General features: G+C 34.8%; 1 protein-coding gene across 10 annotated transcripts in view; it reads left to right on the top strand.

Annotated features, from left to right (window-relative positions):
- LOC137254516 (prominin-like protein) overlaps window positions 1-20,533 on the top strand; it is a 94,756-nt gene extending 74,223 nt beyond the window's left edge. For 8 of the 10 annotated variants that reach the window (XM_067792237.1, XM_067792234.1, XM_067792232.1 and 5 more), the window contains 2 exons: window positions 10,207-10,353; window positions 15,334-20,533. In XM_067792237.1, the coding sequence (XP_067648338.1) occupies window positions 10,207-10,353; window positions 15,334-15,445 (259 nt within the window). In that variant the 3' untranslated portion in view covers window positions 15,446-20,533. Of the gene's footprint in view, window positions 1-10,206; window positions 10,354-10,581; window positions 10,730-10,810; window positions 10,957-15,333 lie in introns of those variants that run through there. The other 2 variants (XR_010954016.1, XM_067792238.1) reach the window with 2 other exon arrangements.
- The last annotated feature ends 2,512 nt before the right edge of the window (window positions 20,534-23,045 follow it).

Below are 23,045 nucleotides of genomic sequence, written 5' to 3'. Positions count from 1 at the left end.
ACTTCGGCTGATGACTACATCTGTGTGTAAGTTATCTCTACGTTGCCTTTTATATATGTGTGTAAATGATATGGCGGCCACCGTGGTGTGTGATGGTAGCGTGCTCCGCCTTCCACACCGAATGCTCTGGGTTCGCAACCCAGGCAAAGCAACATCAAAATTTTAGAAATAAGGGTTTTCAATTAGAAGACAATTTTTCTAAGCGGGTCGCCCCTCGGTAGTGTTTGGCAAGCACTCCGAGTGTATTTCTGCCATGAAAAGCTCTCAGTGAAAACTCATCTGCCTCGCAGATGACGTTCGGAGTCGGCATAAAACAAGTAGGTCCCATCCGGCCGATTTGTAGGAAAAATTAAAAAGGAGCACGACGCAGATTGGAAGAGAAGCTCGGCCTAAAATCTCTTCGGAGTTTGTCGCGCCTTACATTTATTTTTTTTTGATGTAAATGATGATTGAGGTGTTCATGTATATACAATGGCTGCTTCATGTTTTTTTATTGTTGCGTGATTATTTATTTAGTATCAGCCTAGTGATGCTAATTTCTTCACAATATAATAAGAAATGCGAACAAAAACAAATGCGAAAAGTACAACACGAATAAAAAACAAGTAACGAAGGTTAAGTTCGGGTATAACCGAACATTACATACTCAGTTGAGAGCTATGGTGACAACATAAGGGAAAATAACCATGTAGGAAAATGAACCGAGGGAAACCCTGGAATGTGTTTGTATGACATGTGTATCAAATGAAAGGCATTAAAGAGTATTTTATGAGGAAGTGGGCCATAGTTCTATAGGTGGACGCCATTTAGGGATATCGCCATAAAGGTGGATCAGGGTTGACTCTAGAATTTGTTTGTACGATATGGGTATCAAATGAAAGGTGTTAATGAGTATTTTAAAAGGGAGTAATCCTTAGTCCCATAGGTGGACGCCGTTTCGAGATATCTCCATAAAGGTGGACCAGGGGTGACCCTAGAATTTGTTTGTACAATATGGGTATCAAAAAAAAAAGGTGCTAATGAGTATTTTAAAAGGGAGTGATGCTTAGTTCCATAGGTGGACGCCGTTTCGAGATATCGCCATAAAGGTGGACCAGGAGTGACCCTAGAATTTGTTTGTACGATATGGGTATCAAATTAAAGGTATTAATGAGGGTTTTGAAAGGGAGTGGTGGTAGTTGTATAGGTGGTCGCTTTTTCGAGATATCGCCATAAAGGTGGACCAGGGTGACTCTAGAATGCGTTTGTACAATATGGGTATCAAACGAAAGGTGTTAATGAGTATTTTAAAAGGGAGTGGGCCTTAGTTCTATAGGTGGACGCCGTTCCAAAATATAGCCATAAAGGTGGACCAGGGGTGACTCTAGAATGTGTTTGTACGATATGGGTATCAAATTAAAGGTATTAATGAGGGTTTTAAAAGGGAGTGGTGGTAGTTGTATAGGTGGTCGCCTTTTCGAGATATCGCCATAAAGGTGGACCAGAGGTGACTCTAGAATACGTTTGTACAATATGGGTATCAAACGAAAGGTGTTAATGAGTATTTTAAAAGGGAGTGGGCCTTAGTTCTATAGGTGGACGCCTTTTCGAGATATCGCAATAAAGGTGGACCAGGGGTGACTCTAGACTTTGTTTGTACGATATGGGTATCAAATGAAAGGTGTTAATGAGTATTTTTAAAAGGGAGTGGGCCTTCGTTCTATAGGTGGTCGCCTTTTCGAGATATCGCCATAAAGGTGGACCAGAGGTGACTCTAGAATATGTTTGTACGATATGGGTGTCAAATGAAAGGTGTTGATGAGTATTTTAAAAGGGCGTGGGGCTTAGTTCTATAGGTGGACGCCTTTTCGAGATATCACCATAAAGGTGGACCAGGGGCGACTCTAGAACAGGCATCGGCAAATTGGAAATGCAGATGTGTTAGTAAGAGCGCGATAATCGCGCACATCACTTGATGCATCGGTTTGCTTAGTTCATTCACTTATTAGCAAGCAACAAGACAACATTGTTTGTTATTATATTTTTAATGCGCACAATGGGAAGGAAAAGGTTTATACAATTAAATACATTGTATTTGCGCAAAAGGATTGGTCAACATTAAATTTTTTTCGCTTGTGCGCATTGAAAAAATTAACAAACGATCTTTGCTTGTTGCTTGCTAATAACATTCGTCAACATTGCGAGACGCACACAATCGATGTTACTGCGCCAAATGCTCAGTGACTACTAAACTAAAGAGAATAAGAATACGTGTGAATTGAGTGTGCACAATTGTGCCACTAAATGCCGACCCCTGCTCTAGAATGTGTTTGTACGATACTGGTGTCAAATTAAAGGTATTAATGAGAGTTTTAAAAGGGAGTGGTGGTAGTTGTATATGTGAAGGCGTTTTCCAGATATCGACCAAAATGTGGACCAGGGTGACCCAGAACATCATCTGTTGGATTTCTGCCAAGATTTCAAGGGTTTTTTATTTCGCCCTGCAGAACTTTTTCATTTTCTTCTACTTAATATGGTAGGTGTCACAACCATTTTACAAAGTTTTTTCCAAAGTTATATTTCGCGTCAATAAACCAATCCAATTACCATGTTTCATCCCTTTTTTCGTATTTGGTATAGAATTATGGCATTATTTTCATTTTTCGTAATTTTCGATATCGAAAAAGTGGGCGTGGTCATAGTGGGAATTCGTTCATTTTTTATACCAAGATAAAGTGCGTTCAGATAAGTACGTGAGCTAAGTTCAGTAAAGATATGTCGATTTTTGCTCTAGTTATCGTGTTAACGGCCATGCGGAAGGACAGACGGACTACTGTGTATAAAAACTGGGCGTGGCTTCAACCGATTTCGCCCATTTTCACAGAAAACAGTTAACGTCATAAAATCTATGCCCCTGCCAAATTTCAAAAGGATTGGTAAATTTTTGTTCGACTTATGGCATTAAAAGTATCCTAGACAAATTAAATGAAAAAGTGCGGAGCCACGCCCATTTTGAAAATTTCTTGTATTTTTGTATTTTGTTGCACCATATAATTACTGGAGTCGAATATTGACATAATTTACTTATATACTGTAAAGATATTAAATTTTTTGTTAAAGTTTTACTTTAAAAAAATTTTTTTTTAAAAGTGGGCGTGGGCCTTCTCCGATTTTGCTAATTTTTATTAAGCGTACATATAGTAATAGGAGTAACGTTCCTGCCAAATTTCATCATGATATCTTCAACGACTGCCAAATTACAGCTTGCAAAATTTTTAAATTACCTTCTTTTAAAAGTGGGCGGTGCCACGCCCATTGTCCAAAATTTTACTAAATTTTCTATTCTGCGTCATAAGTTCAACTCACCTACCAAATTTCATCGCTTTATCTGTCTTTAGTAATGAGATGTTGCACTTTTTCGGTTTTTCGAAATTTTCGATATCAAAAAGTGGGCGTGGTTATAGTCCGATATCGTTCATTTTAAATAGCGATCTGAGATGAGTGCTCAGGAACCTACATACCAAATTTCATCAAGATACCTCAAAATTTGCTCAAGTTAACGGACGGACGGACGGACGGACGGACATGGCTCAGTCAAATTTTTTTTCGATCCTGATGATTTTGATATATGGAAGTCTATATCTATCTCGATTTCTTTATACCTGTACAACCAACCGTTATCCAATCAAACTTAATATACTCTGTGAGCTCTGCTCAACTGAGTATAAAAGAATACAAATAATGCATATTGTTACGAATATTGGCAACACTAAGGGGTGCTGCCATCTCTAAGCCGATGCTAAGCAGCGCCTTGTATGCACATCCATAAATCAATCATTATGTATGTACATAAACGAATCAATCATTATGTCTACACATATGTAGGTACACGCAGCTGAGATCAACGCGCAACCACATGCATATATCTGAGATACTTCCGAAAGTATGCAATGAGAGAAGCTATAAAATCGTGCAATTGTAGTTACAGCCAGCGTTGACAGTTTGATGACGCCGTCGTCATTTTGACGATTTTCAACCAGAATGACGCTTGGACGATTTTGGAATGAAAAATGACGATTTAAGCCTGCCTTCCATGTAAGATTTATTTTAAATATTCAAACACCAAGAAATAGATCCAATAATGTTGATTTTAGATGGACACTAACTACAGTAATAAATATTGAAGTGATCAACTTAGCTCGTGAAAACGGAGTGGTGATGATATCATTGCCTCCGCATTCCAATCATAAAATGCAACCGCTAGACAGAGCATTCATGAGCCCGCTCAGGACTTATTACAGTAACGAACTAAAGCGTTTTATGAGAGAAAATTGACGAAAATTTACTAAATTCGATACAGTTGGTCACTTTTCCAAAGCATATTATAAGGTTCAGACTGGCCAGGTTGCAGTTAACGGTTTCAGATGTACTGCCATATACCCATTCGATCGAAAATTTTTTACTGATGCAGACTATATTGCTGCAAATGATATGTATGATCACTTAACTGTCGAAAACTCTGAAGTTTCCGAGCAAAATAATGCAACTTCGGAGACTGGACGTACTCTTACTTCACCGACATCTAATACAAATCGAGTGACTTCTCCAGAACCTGTGGCATCAACCAGTAAAGGAGACGTTTCACCATGGCAGATTTTACCGTTGCCAAAAATTAGAAAGCCAGTTGCTACCGGAAGAGGAAGAAAGTCAAAAACGACAGTATTAACAAAATCACTATATAAGAATCAGTTGGAAGAAAGCATTCGGAAGATCCGGGAAAAAGTGAAGCCAAAAATTAAAAAAGAAAAGGAACCTTCAAAAAACCAGCAGAGAAAGCTAGAATAGCTGAATGTGAAGAATTAACAAGTGACTCCGAAGTAAGCGTCGTCTACGCAGAATCGAATCAAGGGGACTTTGTTGAAATGCCTCCAAACGGAGCAATTTGCTCCTTTTACGAAAAGCTATGGAAGGACGAAAGAAATATATCAGAATGGAATGCTTGTTTACAGTGCGATATGGTTTGGGCTCATAACGTCTTCATTCCCAAAAAAAATCCAATTTTTATTTGCGAGGCCTGCACAAATTGAAGTTTTTAAAAAATTTTATTCATTTTTAATATCATCGAGCCAAGGAGGAATTTTATTTTCTTCAGTAAAACTGATCTGGTTATTATTCGGGATAAATGGTATATTATACCAAATTAGCCTACGTTTGCGTACCACAGTACTCGCCAATTTTTGGGGAAGCGGCATTTCGGGATCACCCGAATTTCGTCTTATAAATTGTAAACTGTTGGTGGTATACAACTTTTGATAAAGTACGCTATATATGATATTTCACAAAACAAAATGTGACGAAAAAGAGGTGAATTGAACTTTTGGTTAGGCCAAAATTACCCAAAAACTAAACGCTATACCACAAATGCCGCAGTTCCTCTATTTTGAAGACATTTCTAAGGTTCCTCCAGACGATTGTGGAAAACTACTTCTACTATCAAAAGAGCTGACTCAACATACGCTTTGTCTAATTTATGTGCATTCGTTGCAGATCTCATGTGCTTGCCACACTCTTCAGCGAATGTAGAACGAAGTTTTTCTAAACTAAATTTAAACAAAACAAAAATCCGAAACCGTCTGGAATCTGATACATTAAAAGGAATATTGCTAGCCCAAGATTATTTAAAATTGAATAGCTTTTCCTGTCATAATATTGAACCGCAAATAAATATGCTAAAAAAAATGAACGCGAAAATGTATAACTAAGAAACTAAAATCATATAGGAGGTTCGATTCGAGCTCAAAGAAAAAAATAATAATAATTTTTAAAATGACTGAAAACGAGTACCTTTTGTATGTAAACGATTTTCCATGTTGTATGTGGCAACAAAAAATAACAATCAAAGAAAATTTTCAGAAAAGCGCTTTTAAAGTTAATATTGTTGAATGAAATCCGGTGATCTCATTTTGGTTTCCGGCGAATACAATCGTACGTCCCCTGGTAATAACCCAACTTCGTTCTAACTCAACTTTGGTTGTTATTGATTGCCATAAGCAATAATGTTGTATATATTAACGAAACCCATAATTTTAATACCCGTAGAAAAAATGATTTTAAACTGCCACTCTATAGAACTGAAGTGGACAAACAAAACCTTTTCCATAAAGGATTTAAAAACTTTAATGAATTGCCTAATGAAATAAAAAATTGTGAAGAAATTTATGTATTTAAAAGCAGGCTATATGAACATTGTAAAACCTTACCTATAAGATAAGTTCTACAATGTGATTTAATAAATATTGTTCAAACTAGGCTTACGCTGTAATAAATAAATAAATAAATAAAAAACAAATAAGGAAGGTTAAGTTCGGGTATAACCGAACATTACATACTCAGTTGAGAGCTATGGTGACAACATAAGGGAAAATAACCATGTAGGAAAATGAACCGAGGGAAACCCTGGAATGTGTTTGTATGACATGTGTATCAAATGAAAGGCATTAAAGAGTATTTTATGAGGAAGTGGGCCATAGTTCTATAGGTGGACGCCATTTAGGGATATCGCCAATAAGGTGGATCAGGGTTGACTCTAGAATTTGTTTGTACGATATTGGTATCAAATGAAAGGTGTTAATGAGTATTTTAGAAGGGAGTAATCCTTACTTCCATAGGTGGACGCGGTTTCGAGATATCTCCATAAAGGTGGACCAGGGGTGACCCAGAATTTGTTTGTACAATATGGGTATCAAAAAAAAAAGGTGCTAATGAGTATTTTAAAAGGGAGTGATCCTTAGTTCCATAGGTGGACGCCGTTTCGAGATATTGCCATAAAGGTGGACCAGGAGTGACCCTACAATTTGTTTGTACGATATGGGTATCAAATTAAAGGTATTAATGAGGGTTTTAAAAGGGAGTGGTGGTAGTTGTATAGGTGGTCGCTTTTTCGAGATATCGCCATAAAGGTGGACCAGGGGTGACTCTAGAATGCGTTTGTACAATATGGGTATCAAACGAAAGGTGTTAATGAGTATTTTAAAATGGAGTGGGCCTTAGTTCTATAGGTGGACGCCGTTTCGAAATATCGCCATAAAGGTGGACCAGGGGTGACTCTAGAATGTGTTTGTACGATATGGGTATAAAATTAAAGGTATTAATGAGGGTTTTAAAAGGGAGTGGTGGTAGTTGTATAGGTGGTCGCCTTTTAGAGATATCGCCACAAAGGTGGACCAGGGGTGACTATAGAATACGTTTGTACAATATGGGTATCAAATGAAAGGTGTTAATGAGTATTTTAAAAGGGAGTGGGCCTTAGTTCTATAGGTGGACGCCTTTTCGAGGTATCGCAATAAAGGTGGACCAGGGGTGACTCTAGACTTTGTTTGTGCGATATGGGTATCAAATGAAAGGTGTTCATGAGTATTTTTAAAAGGGAGTGGGCCTTCGTTCTATAGGCGGTCGCCTTTTCGAGATATCGCCATAAAGGTGGACCAGAGGTGACTCTAGAATATGTTTGTACGATATGGGTATCAAATGAAAGGTGTTAATGAGTATTTAAAAGGGCGTGGCGCTTAGTTCTATAGGTGGACGCCTTTTCGAGATATCGCCATAAATGTGGACCAGGGGTGACTCTAGAATGTGTTTGTACGATATTGGTGTCAAATTAAAGGTATTAATGAGAGATTTAAAAGGGAGTGGTGGTAGTTGTATATGTGCAGGCGTTTTCCAGATATCGACCAAAATGTGGACCAGGGTGACCCAGAACATCATCTGTTGGATTTCTGCCAAGATTTCAAGGGTTTTTTATTTCGACCTGCAGTACTTTTTCATTTTCTTCTATTTAATATGGTAGCTGTCACAACCATTTTGCAAAGTTTTTTCTAAAGTTATACTTCGCGTCAATAAACCAATCCAATTACCATGTTTCATCCTTTTTTTCGTATTTGGTATAGAATTATGGAATTTTTTTCATTTTTCGTAATTTTCGATATCGAAAAAGTGGGCGTGGTCATAGTCGGATTTCGTTCATTTTTTATACGAAGATAAAGTGCGTTCAGATAAGTACGTGAACTAAGTTCTGTAAAGATATGTCGATTTATGCTCTAGTTATCGTGTTAACGGCCATGCGGAAGGACAGACGGACGACTGTGTATAAAAACTGGACGTGGCTTCAACCGATTTCCCATTTTCACAGAAAACAGTTAACGTCAGAAAATCTATGCCCCTACCAAATTTCAAAAGGATTGGTAAATTTTTGTTCGACTTATGGCATTAAAAGTATCCTAGACAAATTAAATGAAAAAGGGCGGAGCCACGCCCATTTTGAAATTTTCTTTTATTTTTGTATTTTGTTGCACCGTATCATTACTGGAGTCGAATGTTGACATAATTTACTTATATACTGTAAAGATATTAAATTTTTTGTTAAAATTTTACTTTAAAAAAATTTTATTTTTAAGTGGGCGTGGTCCTTCTCCGATTTTGCTAATTTTTATTAAGCGTACATATAGTAATAGGAGTAACGTTCCTGCCAAATTTCATCATGATATCTTCAACGACTGCCAAATTACAGCTTGCAAAAGTTTTAAATTACCTTCTTTTAAAAGTGGGCTGTGCCACGCCCATTGTCCAAAATTTTACTAATTTTCTATTCTGCGTCATAAGTTCAACTCACCTACCAAATTTCATCGCTTTATCTGTCTTTGGTAATGAATTATTGCACTTTTTCGGTTTTTCGAAATTTTCGATATCGAAAAAGTGGGCGTGGTTATAGTCCGATATCGTTCATTTTAAATAGCGATCTGAGATGAGTGCTCAGGAACCTACATACCAAATTTCATCAAGTTACCTCAAAATTTACTCAAGTTATCGTGTTTACGGACGGACGGACGGACATGGCTCAAACAAATTTTTTTTCGATCCTGATGATTTTGATATATGGAAGTCTATATCTATCTCGATTCCTTTATACCTGTACAACCAACCGTTATCCAACCAAACTGAATATACTCTGTGAGCTCTGCTCAACTGAGTATAATAAATAAGTAAATAGATATGACGATTTTTGACGATTTTTTGGGCGGCGTCTGACGACTAGGGGAAAAAAATATGGCAACGCTGGTTACAGTTGAGGAATTTGATAGCTGATGGCCAACTAGTAGATTTTGGAAATGGAAGCTCCTAGAAGATGCGAACAAGGAAATGGGAGAGTATAAAAGGCAGCAAATGGAGAGGCGCTGGAATTCAGTTTTGATTAAGACGCTATCTTGCGAACAATAGCAGTATTATTTATTGTGAAGTACTTTAATAAAGGCCATTTTTCCATTATTCAATATTGGAGTTATTTATTCAACAGTTTAGTGATTCGAACTTAGTAGAAGATTGCAAATAAGGGGAATTGCAAGTAAATTCGTTACAATATATGTATATGAAAATAATAAAAAAGGATTAAAAAAATAAAAAAGGGAGGTTATAAAAAATAAATAAATATAGTTTAAAAAAACTAAAAAACACGCAAATATGATGCCGTTTTAGTATCTACAATCCACTTAGATATTTGTTGTTGATAGCACCGCGAGTTAATTAACCAATGCAACGAGTCTTCAATAATTGGTGCTAGATGGGCCTAACTCTCCTTTGCGCGCCTAGCCTAGAGAGTTACAAACAAGCATACATACAAGTAAAGCTAATATAAACGTGTTAAAAAAGGAAAATAATTAAAAATAAATAAAAAAGAAAACAGACCATTTCGTAAACTAAACCGCCAACAACAAAGTGTAGCTTTGATACAAGCTTACATACATACAAAGTATGACTGTCTAAAGAATAAAGAAGACAATTGCGAAAAGTTGCACAACAAAAAAGGAATGGCCTTGGCTGCATGTGGTTGGTAACAGTTCAACTATCGCAGGAGTGCGGCTACAAAACCCACTCCCGAGAGAAAAGGCTTTGAAGAGATTTACAATGTATTATCGAAACAGCTGACGCCTTGTGTCAGTTTTTTTCCAAATTCAATTTTAATTTTGTTTCTTTTATTCTAATTTAAAAGTTTTCTATTCAAAAAAATATATGTATGTTATTGTCAAGTCCTTGGGCTCACCCATTTTCCGCTTTCTGTTCCAAACATTTCGGTTTTCTCTTTTCGTAGAATTATACTTTAGTTTAGAATTTTCTATAATTTTCAATTGAATTATGTTGCAACTAAATACATATTTCTTATTTTCAAATTTATAGCGGTCCAAAGAACAAACGACGAAAGAACAAAGACCGACGACGCGGTCGTGAATACTATGAAGAGCCAGTCGCTACCACAGCACATGGTGTTGTTGTAGCACCAACTGTTGCTGTGCGTGATACTCGTTACAATGACATGGCACCCAAGTAAGTACAACAAATAAATATATATAATTTTTCGCATTTTACATTTAAACTTTATATTTGGGGTATTCACGTCAACTCGTCATCAAGTTATCTGCTTAAAAATGATTCGGTGTACTTTCTTTCGTAAACTGTGTTAAAAATATAAGCAGATGGCCAGGGTCACGTGATTACCTAAATTATGTTCATTGATAGATTTCTTTCGTAACTAAGCAATGTAAAATCTTTCAGGAAGTAGTTGGTGAGGTTTTTTGGCTGTCGCTGTTATGCTAAACTTGCCCAAATGACAATTGCCGGCTAATTGCATTTGTTCTTAATTAAAAGTTTTTTTTTAGCAATATTTGCTTGTTTTAAATTATTAATAATAAATAGCTTAATTTAGTAAAATAGATTATATGCTTATTAATTATTACTAATTTTGATTTTGTATATGTATTTATATTTATTTGAATTTTATTAGAGCTAGGAATATTGTTGGTACAGTTGATACGAGGCCAAAATCTTTGACGGCAGAAGGTTTCTATTAGGTTAACAATGATGTTGGAGATGATTATCAATAATGATGATGATGATGATAATGCTTTATGGTGGTTATATAGAGTTGCGGTGCGTTGCATAATTTGCTTTTTTGTTTGCTTGCGTGTTCAAAACGAATGCCAACCCATTTGCCAAAACTAGAATATTTCTATTTTGTTTCGTAATTCATTTCTGCTTCAACTAATACCTTCGCTCGCTTGCAAATGCTTTATGTTCATAATAATATTTTCTTTTGCGCTCGTTTCATTTATGTTTGTATAATAACTATCATACTCAGCAGACGTGGTCCTGTCTAAACTTATAGAGCTAGAGCCCGTGATTGTTAGACCTTCGACATGTAAGAATTGAAGTATATTATGGTCAGCGCAAAGCATTTATCAAACACCAAAGGCATGCCCTCAATTGGGTGTGAAATCCTGCCGTCACTGATACAACAACAACATTGCTAGACCTTCATCATTTTATAAAAGCTGACGTTTCCTCAGCATATGCTTCCAAGTTACGTGTTTGTCGAGTTGTCCGGCTGTGGAATAATGTGTCTGGCAATAAAGCTAAAGATTTCGTTTATTGTTACGAAAAAAATATGTGAAAATTGTGCGGGGAGGGCCAGTCAAAGACTACAGACCCATTAGCTTACGATCATTTCTGCTCAAAACCCTTGAGAGGCTGATATATGTGTATATACAGTCCAACATGGATGAAAAATTGCTGTCGAAAACGCAACATGCTTACTTACATCAAAGGCATGTCGGTAGACACGGCACTGCATAGAGCAAGTCTTGGAGTACCAGGAGTACCCGTTAGGAGGCTTCTTAGATATTGGCCTGGGATTTCAACAATGTCTCTAAACACAAAATCAGTGAACAGGGTCATGCCACAGAATGGGGTATAGTCACCACTGCTGCGTATGCTGATCATCAACCAACTGCTGATGACGTTGCAGTTGTCCAACAATTAGCTCTTTGGTGGATCGGGCGCTTTCTGATATACAAACCTTGGCATCTAATGTCGGGTTGAGCGCCAACGCGGAGAAGACGGATATGGTCTTGTTTAATTGGAAGTTTAAGGTCTCGAACGATTTACCACTCCTCTACGCTTTGGCGAAGGCGAGTACCGAAGATCATCAAATGATGAGCTGTACGAGCTTTATGCAGACAGCAACATAGTCCGGCGAATTAAAGCACTGTGGCTACGCTGGCTAGGCCACGTTATGCAAGTGAGAAAGAAAGTATTTTTATCGGAAGCGGCGTATGGAAGCAGGGGAAGTGTGCGGCCAAAACTCCGCTGGAAGGACCAGGTGGAAAACGATTTAAATTCACTTGGTGTGACCAATTGGCTACCACCCCTGACCTGTTTTAAATTTATCAGGCAAATAATGACAGATTAAAGATGTTTTTAAAAATCGCAATTGTTATGCCTTATAAACTTTATTGCCCAAAGCGATTGATATTTAGTTTGTGACAAGGGCGTCACGATTATTATTTGATACTGTTCCAATTCGTCTTTTTGAGAGTTAGGTTCTGCGTTCGCAAGTTATGAAATTGGTTAGTGGAGCTAGTAAGAGAAGTGTGATCAGGTGATCAGATACAAGTATCTTAATTTTTGGTCAGACTTCCGTAAAGTTTTGTTCATATCGAAATGATTGAAAACTCTAGGTGCTTTTGACGTCCCTCCCTAACATCGTTTTTACAGCGAAGCTTCTAATACGAAGGATGGTCACTTGCGCAAAACAATGTACATTCAAACAATCTGATAGACTAATCGCTCTGTACCAGGCATGCTTAACGAACGAAACGATATCATTTCGTTACGATAATCAACGCTAATAAACGAAACGAAGTCATTTCGTTTCGTTTATTAACGTTAAGAACGTCAAATTAACGTTAATTTGACGATCTTAACGAAGTCACTTCGTTTCGTTTATTAACGTTGATTATCGTAACGAAATGATATCGTTTCGTTCGTTAAGCATGCCTGCCCTATACACATCCTTTTTAGCATAAAAGATTATCAAAAGCTCATAACTGACGATACTAAATTGGAGGCTTTGAGAGTTCTTAATCGATTTTTTCCTTTCTTCGATCAGCGTCACGCTTAACTATTTAGGGCTCACTACATAGGGTTCATTATCATTATCATCAGCATCATCTGTATGTAATACAATTTCAATTGTTTTTTCAAACAGTGCCTGTTATTGAAAAAATTATATGAAATTGGATATACAAGAGACTAGCAGACCTCGAAGATCTTGTATTCCCAAAACTTTTACTCTCTCTCGCATGCATATGTAATATACACCTGCGAGTAAAATAATAGCAGTAAAAATGTTTTTGAAAATCTCATTACAATTTTAAACACTTCTCTATTTTTGAGGAGGAGGAGGATTGCAACCACTTTTTATCAACGGCGCTGACAACAGCTTACAAGAGAGCTTGTCCTCTGCGAAGATTCAAGGAAAAAACAAAGCCGCCATGGTGGAGTAAAAAGTTGAGTCTTATTAGAGGGCAGGCGAAGGACACTTTTAAGCTGGCAAAAGCTGCGGAAAGCGAGAAGGTCTGGGAAGTATGCAGAGAGGTCAAAGAGGGTTCCATGGTAAACTTTCTGTGGGACATAGAATACTCCAGCGAAACGGCAAGACTAGAGAAAGTCCAATCTAACTGACAGTGGGAAATAAAGTCCAGGGACGACGAGGACCAATTCCAATCACACATTAGTGAAGAGTCCCTGGAGGCGCTACACAGCACACACCATTAGGAGATGATGCTGAAGAATTGTGTAATAACGTCTACTGCTCCAAAGGGAGCAAGCAGTATCAGGATTGGTGACAAAACCAAAATTGAATGAGCGAGAAAAACTTTTGCCAAGTTTAAATCACTTAGTTCAGATGGGATATTTCCTGCAATGCTATAGATGACAGATTGAACGATTAAATAATAGTTTAGAACAATCTTCGTTATGTCTACCAAGATTAAGCGCTTCGCGATGTACATGCCTGGGCATCTGTCGTCGGGCAAACGGACTACATGGTCCCGCGCCTGAGCTTCGAAAGACAACCTGGGTTGGCGCAAGGGTGTGGAAATGGCATAACATACTGTACACGTGTATACCGATGGTGCCAAATTAACGGAAGGGTTCGGGTCTGCTGTTCACTGTGTCGATCCAGAAATTAGTAGACCCTTAAAGCTGCCAGATCATTGCACTGTATTCTAGGCGGAAATTGTAGTCGTGAAGAAAGCAGCAGAAATTCTGAAGGAAGCGGCGATCGGGGAATTAATCTCAAACAGTACTTCATCAAGAAGTGTCCTGGAATTCAAAGAAGCATTGGAGAGACTTTGCTCAGGCCGGACCATACGTTTATACTGGGTTCCCTGTCACATAGGGATAGAAGATAACAAAAAGGCCCATGAGTTGGCAAAGGAGGGTGCAGCATTCGGTGATTCGAAAGTAGATATCCCAATCCGTTTGAGAGGAATCAAAAAGGTGCAGGAGTTGCTTTGAGCCGTCAAGCAGGAAAGGCGTGGACAGAAGCGCGGTGCTGCAACATTTCTAAGATCATGTGAAAGTCTTACGACATTAGACTCACAAAGTTGTTCATATCTCTAAAGAGACAAGACTTAAGGCTCTCGATGGGCATACCAACTGGACACTGCCCTCTGGCATCAAATGGTTATAAGTTAGGCAGCCGTAAACGTTTGAGTACGTTTTATGTTCGTGTCCTACGCTGGCGAGGTCAAGGCTCCAGCTACTAGGAGCGGCAGAGTTGTCTGATCTCGAGACAGCAATCAAACTAGGTCTTAGATAACTTACGTTTGGTCTTTAAACAAATTCCTGTAATACTATGGACACATTCAGTCTGTGTGAGGTCTTTATTGACTGGCCAGCTCAACCTAACCTTACCTCTCTATTTTTGAATTTTTTTCGAAAAAATTTCTGAAACTGGTTTGCATAGCTTTCGTTGTAAAATTTATATCTTTTTTATAATTACCGACAATAAAAGAAGAATAACTAATAAAATTGGAAATTATTTTTGGTGCTATTTTTTTAAACGCAGATGTAAATAATTGATATTTGCGGATCTTCCTACTCAGCCGTCGACATACATCTAATTTAGTCATTCTTTTATCAATTGTTTTTGTTTTGCTAAATGGTTAGCGCAGCGTGCCTAAAGCGTACTGATGATGAAGGCTTAGCACCCTTCGAAATGGATCTATCTGCGCAGCTATGGCAGGTTGTCTGCAAAATTTTCTACTTAATATTCCAAAAACAAAATACAATTTTTCAAATTTAGAAAAATTAAAAAATAACAATAATTATCATTAGAAGAAAATTATTGTTCTGGCCTTGAGCTCGAATCGAACCTTGAATCATTCTTTTATGTTTTAATACTATTTTTTTTCTACGCATACATATTAATTTATTTTCTCGAATTTTGTTATATCTTTGCAGACATTGGGATGGCGGCCCACCGAGATATACAAATCCACCAATGGCACCACCAGCCTCTGAGTATGAACGTCCACCGCCATATTATTATCCTGGTGTTACGGAACAAGAATAAGAAATACAGATTGAAATACATTTTTAAAAAAGGAAATGAAAAACATCAGAGGAGATGTTGGCAGCAGCAACAACAATATAACAAATTCATTAACGAGGGCCATAAGCAACAATTTTAATAAAAATAGTTGCAGCTACAAAAAAATTAACAAATGTAATAGCAGTAACAACCAATTAAACAACAATAACAAAAACAGCCACAAGACAATTGTTGATTATAGTTACTAAATGCATGATATTTCACAAATGTTATAAAAAATATTTGTTGCACACTGTACAATGTGTGTTGAGAGTATTTTTAGTGTATTTCAAGCATCTCGAAATTCAAACAAAAAATACTACAAAAAACAGCATACAAATATCAAATTAATTTTCCTCACTCACACAAAAATTTAAGTAAACAATCAAAAACGAAGCATTTTTAGCGAAAAAATATATAAAATACATATTTGAGTATGCAGAAATAAACATGTTGGTTTCAAAGACCGAAAAGCGTGTGTGCTACAGTTATACATACATACATAATAATAATATTGAAAAAAAAAAAACCATAACGAAAGTAAACACAGCCATTATGGAACTTCATTCCAGCGCCCAGAAACACACACATACATACATACACATGCATGTGGATTATTTCCATTTCGAAAACAATCAATTTTGAAATACGCAATTTTTGGTTTGAAGGAATTTTGAAAAAATTAAATTTTTTTTCATATAACAAATTGTTTTTTTAATCTTTAAATAAAATTTTCGAATACTGTAGTTTTTCTTGCATTTCATTTTGTTACTTACTTGCTTACTCTTAACACCAAACTTAAACAATTCACGATATACTGTTAATGAAGAGAAATCTGTGAACAAAATATAACACTGAAATAAAAATACATTTTTTTTATTCAATACTTTTTTATTTTGAATTTAAATTAGTTTTTTACATTTTTTAATTTCTTAATCTGCAAACAAATATGATAGGGTAATAAAAACATAAATTTGTAGTTATTTTGATACAATTGAAACAATTTTTTTTAAATATTGCTTTTTAATTTTTAAAAATTAAAAAAAAAATGTTTTTTGATTTTTTTTTTATTTTTCTTAGGTTTTTTATTTTTTCAGCAACATTTTATAAAATATTATGTGATTCAATTTTAAAAAATTATTGTAGTTTAGTTGTGTTAAACTTTGTAATTAAAATTTGTGTTATCCCAAAATTTTTTTTATACTTTTTTCATTTTTGTTTTTATATTTTATTTTTAATATTTATGTGAATTATTATAATTTTTCTATTGAAAACATTTTTTTTCATTTCGTTTGCCTCTTAAACTAAAAATCTTTTTGGCAATTTTTTACTTTGTTTTCAAATTTAAAATAATTAAAATGTTTCATTGTCTTTTTTTATATTGGCCAACATTTTGTGAAATATAGTTTTGTGCTTTTTATTGTGTTAAAATAATAATGGGCGTTTTTTTCTAAAGTTTCAAATGTTTATCTGCTCGTCTAGAAAAAAAATTTTATTTCAAAAGCAAAAACAAGTTAAGCAACACAGTTCTGGCCGCTTGTTGTTGTTTTCCAATTGACGTTTTCTTCCAAGCGAAAGGAAACAATTTTGAAGCTTTAGAAGAACAAAAACAAAACGCCCAATTATGTATAAATAAAGTTTTGTTTTTTAAATATTTTTTGAATCTTTTTTTGAAGTTTTTTTAGTTCTTTTACTTTTAAATTTTTTTTATACATTGGGCGTTTTTTTCTAAAGCTTCACAAATTTTAGAAAAAAAAACGCCCATTTTAAGACAAGCAAACTTTTGTGATATTTTTTTTTTTTTCAAATTGGAAATATTTAACGTTTTTTAATTATTTTTTATATTGGCAGAGGTTTGTGAATTCTAATTTGTTTCCAAAATTCATTATAGCAGAAAATGATAAATTTCAAAGTTGGATCGTTTTCAAAATGCAGGTGTTCCTCATACAGTTTAAGTAGTAGATTCTCGAAAATTATTTCGTTAGTCTCAAGTAGTATCTTAGTTATTTTTATATATGGAAATGTTATTTGTCAAAAATATAAATAGATATATGTATATGTAAAATGAGACTGTATTACGACGCCTGAGTGGAATATCATCCTATTTCAGCTGCCAGTTCAAAAACGCCCTATCTGGGGGAATAATGTCAAAATGTATTGAATTTAAACTCAGATAGGGTATTTTTGAAGCAAATCCTGAAATGGGGCGTTTTCGTAACTGTAGACAGCATTGGGTGATATTTCACTCAGCAGTCGATTTGTTAGGTTTTTTAAAATTTTAATTTATTAATGTGTTGGTAATGAGTTTTTTTTATTTACATACGTATGTCTCATTACCTCATTAATAATAAATAAATATATATGTGTATACTTATGTAGGTAATATATCTACATTTTTTCCAAACATCACGCAATTCATATATGTATGTAATTGAATTTTATAAAAAAATTATTATAAAAAAATAAAAATTAAAAAAAATTTTTTAATTAAAAGTTTATTATATGTGTGTCATTCTTTTTAAAATTGAAAAGCAGTGGAATTTTGTTTTAATTTTTTAACGAAGTTCAATAAAATCAAAGCCTAAAAAACGTAAACAATTATGAAAAGCTCAGAGATTTTCTAAACAAGCTGTTCTTCATTTTACTTTTTAAAGTATTGGAAATGATTACAGCATGGAATGGCCCAAACAAACTTTGTCTTTTATTTATGTTTACCATTTAAACGATTATTTGCAACTGTTTACAAGATTTTAAAGAGAACGTGTGGATTCAGAATTTTTGAACTAAATTCAGAGTTTTCGAAAAAAATTAGAATAAAAAAACATACGTTCAGATAGAAGTAAAAAAAAAAATTAAAAAAAGTTATTTGGAAATTTTATTAGTTATTTTCTGCTTTTTATATCGCTAACAAGCTATTATTAATGTTATATGCGAAACTATGTAACCAACATCAAAAACTTCCGAAAAAATTTCAAGATCCCAAAAGTTTTTAAAAACATTTCTGAAAATTTCCTTATTCTTATTTATGTTTTCAGAAAAATTATCGAGTATGCAGTTTTGTTTTTATGTTCGTTTAAGTCTAACGTCGGATAAGCCTGAAAACCTTTCTTTCAAAAATATTCTTGAAAACTCCAATTTTCGAATTTTTTCGAAATTTTTTTGAAATCAGTTTGCATAATTTTTTATGGGATTCGTTTATCGCTAACGCACTTAATTTAATTTTATACGGAATTTGTAAGCAAATTTCAAATTTTTTTTGCAATAAAATGTGAAAACTAAGTTTTAAAAAATATTTTTGAAAATTTGTAAAATTTTATTTAGTTTTCAGAAAATTTTTCGAGTATGCAGTTTTGTAGTTTCATTCAAACTAGTCTAGCGAAGTATAAGTTCGGTTGAATTGGTTGGCAAATTTTTGATTTATTTTTTCTTCAAAAAGAAACTTGGATAGTGCGTTTTCAAACAAATTCTGTGGTAGGAGAATTTCGAAAAAAAATTCTAAAATAGGTCGTTATTGAAAAAAACCCCGAGATCGGATGTTTTTGCAACAGCAACCGTAAATTGTTATGAAAAACTGAATTTGATTTGAGAAGCGCAAAACTGTATTTCGTAAAATTTGAACTTTTTTGGAAAAATGACCAAAGTGAATTAAGATTCTGAAAGATCTACATACATACTATAGAAAATCACATATAAAAATATATATAGAATAATTAATTATGTAATTTGAATTATGAAATCATCCATTTAAAAAGAAATTAATGAATTTGAAAAAATTTTTAAACCAAATGTTTTTTTTTTATAATTTCACATAAGTTCTTTTTATAATATTTTACAATTTAATGTTAAATGTCACTAGCCAGAGCTGTAAGCAGTGACCTTTTGAATTAAGACATTTTTTAATCGCATTCTCTATGTGCTCACCAAACATTTAAAAAATCTCCCTCAATTTATTGCCACATAACAACAAATTCCACATATTGTCACAAACCATGCTAGATAGTTTTAAGATAATAAAAAAAAGGCATAGCGTTAACAAGTTTTTTGCAACAGAAGACCGAATGAATGTTCGTTAAGCAACATGTTTGCAACTACAGTTGCGAACGAAAAGTATGGGCACAGGGACTTTTTGCAGTTTTCACCTTGTTTTGCTTCATCAAATAAGTTACGCTATTTTTTTTATAAAAACGTGTACAAATATGTAATAAAATCAATACAGACTAACGTTCAAGAACTAACGCAAAAAAATCAGGTTTTTTTTGCCGACTAAAATTAACACTTTATTTTATATAAATTCAATGATCTTCAAAACTGCATACTCAGAGAAATTCTAAAAAATTCTTAATGAAAATTTTATAACTTTACTAAAGATTCATGTTTCCAACTCGAATTTTCGCGGATTTCGCGTAAGGTCTTGAACTTTAGTTTATATTGATTTTATTAAATACTTGCACAAGTTTTTATAAAAAAATAGTCAAAATTATTTTGCGTTAGGCAAACTAGCTGAATACTGCAAAAAGTCCTTGTGCTAATACTTTTTCCGTGAGTGTACGTACATACATACACATAGACATAGCTAGTAAGAAAAAATAGTAATTAAAATTTGTTTAAATAAAAACACTCATGTTGAATTAAAAAAAAATATTTGCTCGTAAATAAAGTTAAAAGAAAAATTATTTACATAATGCATAAGACATTCAATAAAATAAAGAACCAAAAAAATGTAAAACATTTGTTGATTTTTCTTCTTTAAATTCAATGTACGCAGTCGTAGAAGATAGAAGCGTAAACGAAAATCATTTTAATAATAATTTTGATTTCATTGTATGTATGTTTAGATAATATAGCTTCAAGTATATATATATAAATATACGTACATACATAAAATAGTAGACTTATAAGAAAATGCATTTTTAGCATATGAAAAAAAAAACTTGAAAAAACCACTTCAGCATGTGCTGTGAGTTAAACTTTTTTAATTAAATTATAAAAAATTAATTATTGATATGTATAAGTGAAATTGTAAAATTGTAAAAATAAAAGAAAGATTATAAAAAAAATAATATAAAATAACGTTGTAGTGGATTGTAAATAATCAAGTAAGTAGGCTAGATGAAATGAAACGTGTTGCCCTTTTTGTATCCATACATGGAAGCATACATACATGGGATGAAAGCTAATGAATGGGGCATCCCAAAGTATGCTCCTAATTTTGTTTTATTATTTATGTTGTTAAATTCTAAATTTTGACAGATTTCAAAAATGATTTTGCAACTTGGAGCTATTTATAATTTTCACAAGCTCTTGGACGTTTGGATTTGACTTCAGATGTAATTAGTTGAAGTTCGGTAGCTTGGGTACAAGCAATTTCACTTGAACTCGGTCTACGTGCGACTTGGTTTTGATCATATTGCACCTTATTGAAGAGTTAGCTATCAGAATATTTAGGATGTTTTTTTTTTTCTAAAACACTTAGCTGAAAATATATTGAATTGAAATACCGCGGTTTTCGATATAAATATTTTTTTTTGTTTTTTTAAATAAAATAATAAATAAAAAATAATAAATAATAATAATAAAAAATAATCCAAAAACTGGAGTAATAAACGTGGTATCTCGAGTGTTGGTTCGAAAACCCCATACTTTAAAGACGAGTGAAAAACGTCTTAAACTTGAGAATGTTAGTAGACTATCCTTCTATGAAGAGTAAACGCGAAAAGCGTTGTAAGCGAAAATTTTCGCACGCAATTACTTTGTGCAGATATGTTTACTATTTTCCTCTTTCATTGCTCAGATATAAATTCGGCCTGTGCAATATTTTTCGCTGTATATAACACAAAAAAAAAAAAGTGTAGTGTTAACACTTCGGAGTTATATCAAAACTAATTTTGGAATCCAACGCTCTTGCACGTTGTATTGAGTAATAGCAGATGTGCTCAGAAAGTCGCAGTGGGGTGGTGGTAGTATGATCAGGCTTTCCCGGCAGCGGTTGGATAATCGATGGCAGCCAATGGCATAACAGGGGCAGTGAAGCGATCATGCAACACATGCTAAGAGCGGAGCCGGAGAGATGGAAGTATTGATAATGAAGCAGTGGCAACAGAGTCGCTTTTCCAGAAGGCAGTAGGTAGATGCTTGTGTGGGGGGGGCGGGGGGTAGTCATTATGAATAGGTGATGAAAGATACTGTTGTTCCAGTAGAGAGTGCTTAGTGGCCGAATCCCCTCCGTATTTAGGTGAGGTTGATAATTGGGTTGGAGAAGCTATATATTGCGTTGGCAACCTCTTGAGAGGGTTGCGCTACACAACCCCTTGAATCAATTTTGTATTTTAGTCTCCTCTTACGACAGGCATACCTACCGTGGGTATATTCTAATCCCCCTAACCCGCTGGGGGCAAGGTATTATCCCTCGCATGAGCCAATTAAAAGCTGACTAAGCATACTTTTTTACTACTTAGTACCCCAACTCTAAGCCATGAAGTGTTTATGAATGGTGAGCACACATCCAATGTCAGTTCTGATAGCGGTGTTCGGCGTACCTTCAGTTGTGAACAGTGAACGATCGGCTTATTCGTAGCGTACAGCTTGGACTTAAATAGTCGAGAAATTTAGGTCAAGCTGCGGTATTGATTAAACCGGAAATATTTGAACTTTTCATCTCATGAGACTCTCCCACTATATATCCAGCTGAGTGTCATATGACCCAGCTGCTTTGGAGCTTCTAAAAATGCTGGGATCATATCAAATTCAGCTGTAGATATAGTGGGAGAGCTTGGGGCTTCTAGAAAAGAAATCAGAAAATGTTTAAAAACGTCCTATACAAGAATTGATTTGAAGAACGCCCTATTTCACTAATCGGTTTGTGGAGCTTCCGGTCGGCTATCAACAACGAGTTATAGAGAGATAAAGAGTATGGGAACAAGATGGCGCTTTAATTGGGTAATGCTGTTTGCTATTTTGACTCTACGCCTTAAATATCGCACACGTCTTTCAACCAGTGTCACTTAGAGAGATAGGGCTCAAAATGGGAATATATTGGTTTTTTACATAAAAATGAGTATGTGTTGGTGGTATTGTACTCATCAAGCTAATAAAAGAATTTCGGGATCAACTCGTTTCAATTATTGCGAAACCCAGTAACTATCTGCCGCTCTTTAACTCTTGCTGCTGAGAATCGGGCTGCATAAGTCCAAAATCCGACTACGAAGGCCAAAAAGCTGAAAATGTTTAGAATTTTCGAGAAAGCGCATTATTGAAGCAAGTTGTGAGAGTGGCCAAGTTAGAAAAACTAGAGATCGCCCTGGTTTCGGTTTCAGACTCTTGCTTCAGTTGACTAGATTTTAAAACTATATTAAATCCGGTTTTAGTTATGTTTCGGTTGTGGCCACATATCTCAATCTGGCCACGGTTTAACTTTTGGACCCGAATTCCGATTTTCACCTTTTCTTTCTTTGACTTATTTTGTTTTGTTGATTTTCCGACAGGGTGGATAAATGATGTATATTAGATCGATTTTTCGTCATCCGGTTTCGGCGATGTCCTATCATCAGTATCTATTTTCGTTCTGATCTGTTGTTGGTTTGGA

Source organism: Eurosta solidaginis, chromosome 5 (genome assembly GCF_040869045.1).
Source record: "Eurosta solidaginis isolate ZX-2024a chromosome 5, ASM4086904v1, whole genome shotgun sequence".
In the NCBI taxonomy this organism is placed as follows: Eukaryota; Metazoa; Arthropoda; class Insecta; order Diptera; family Tephritidae; genus Eurosta; species Eurosta solidaginis.
Note: the sequence above shows the minus strand (reverse complement) of the source record. Positions and strands in the feature narration are given on the sequence as shown.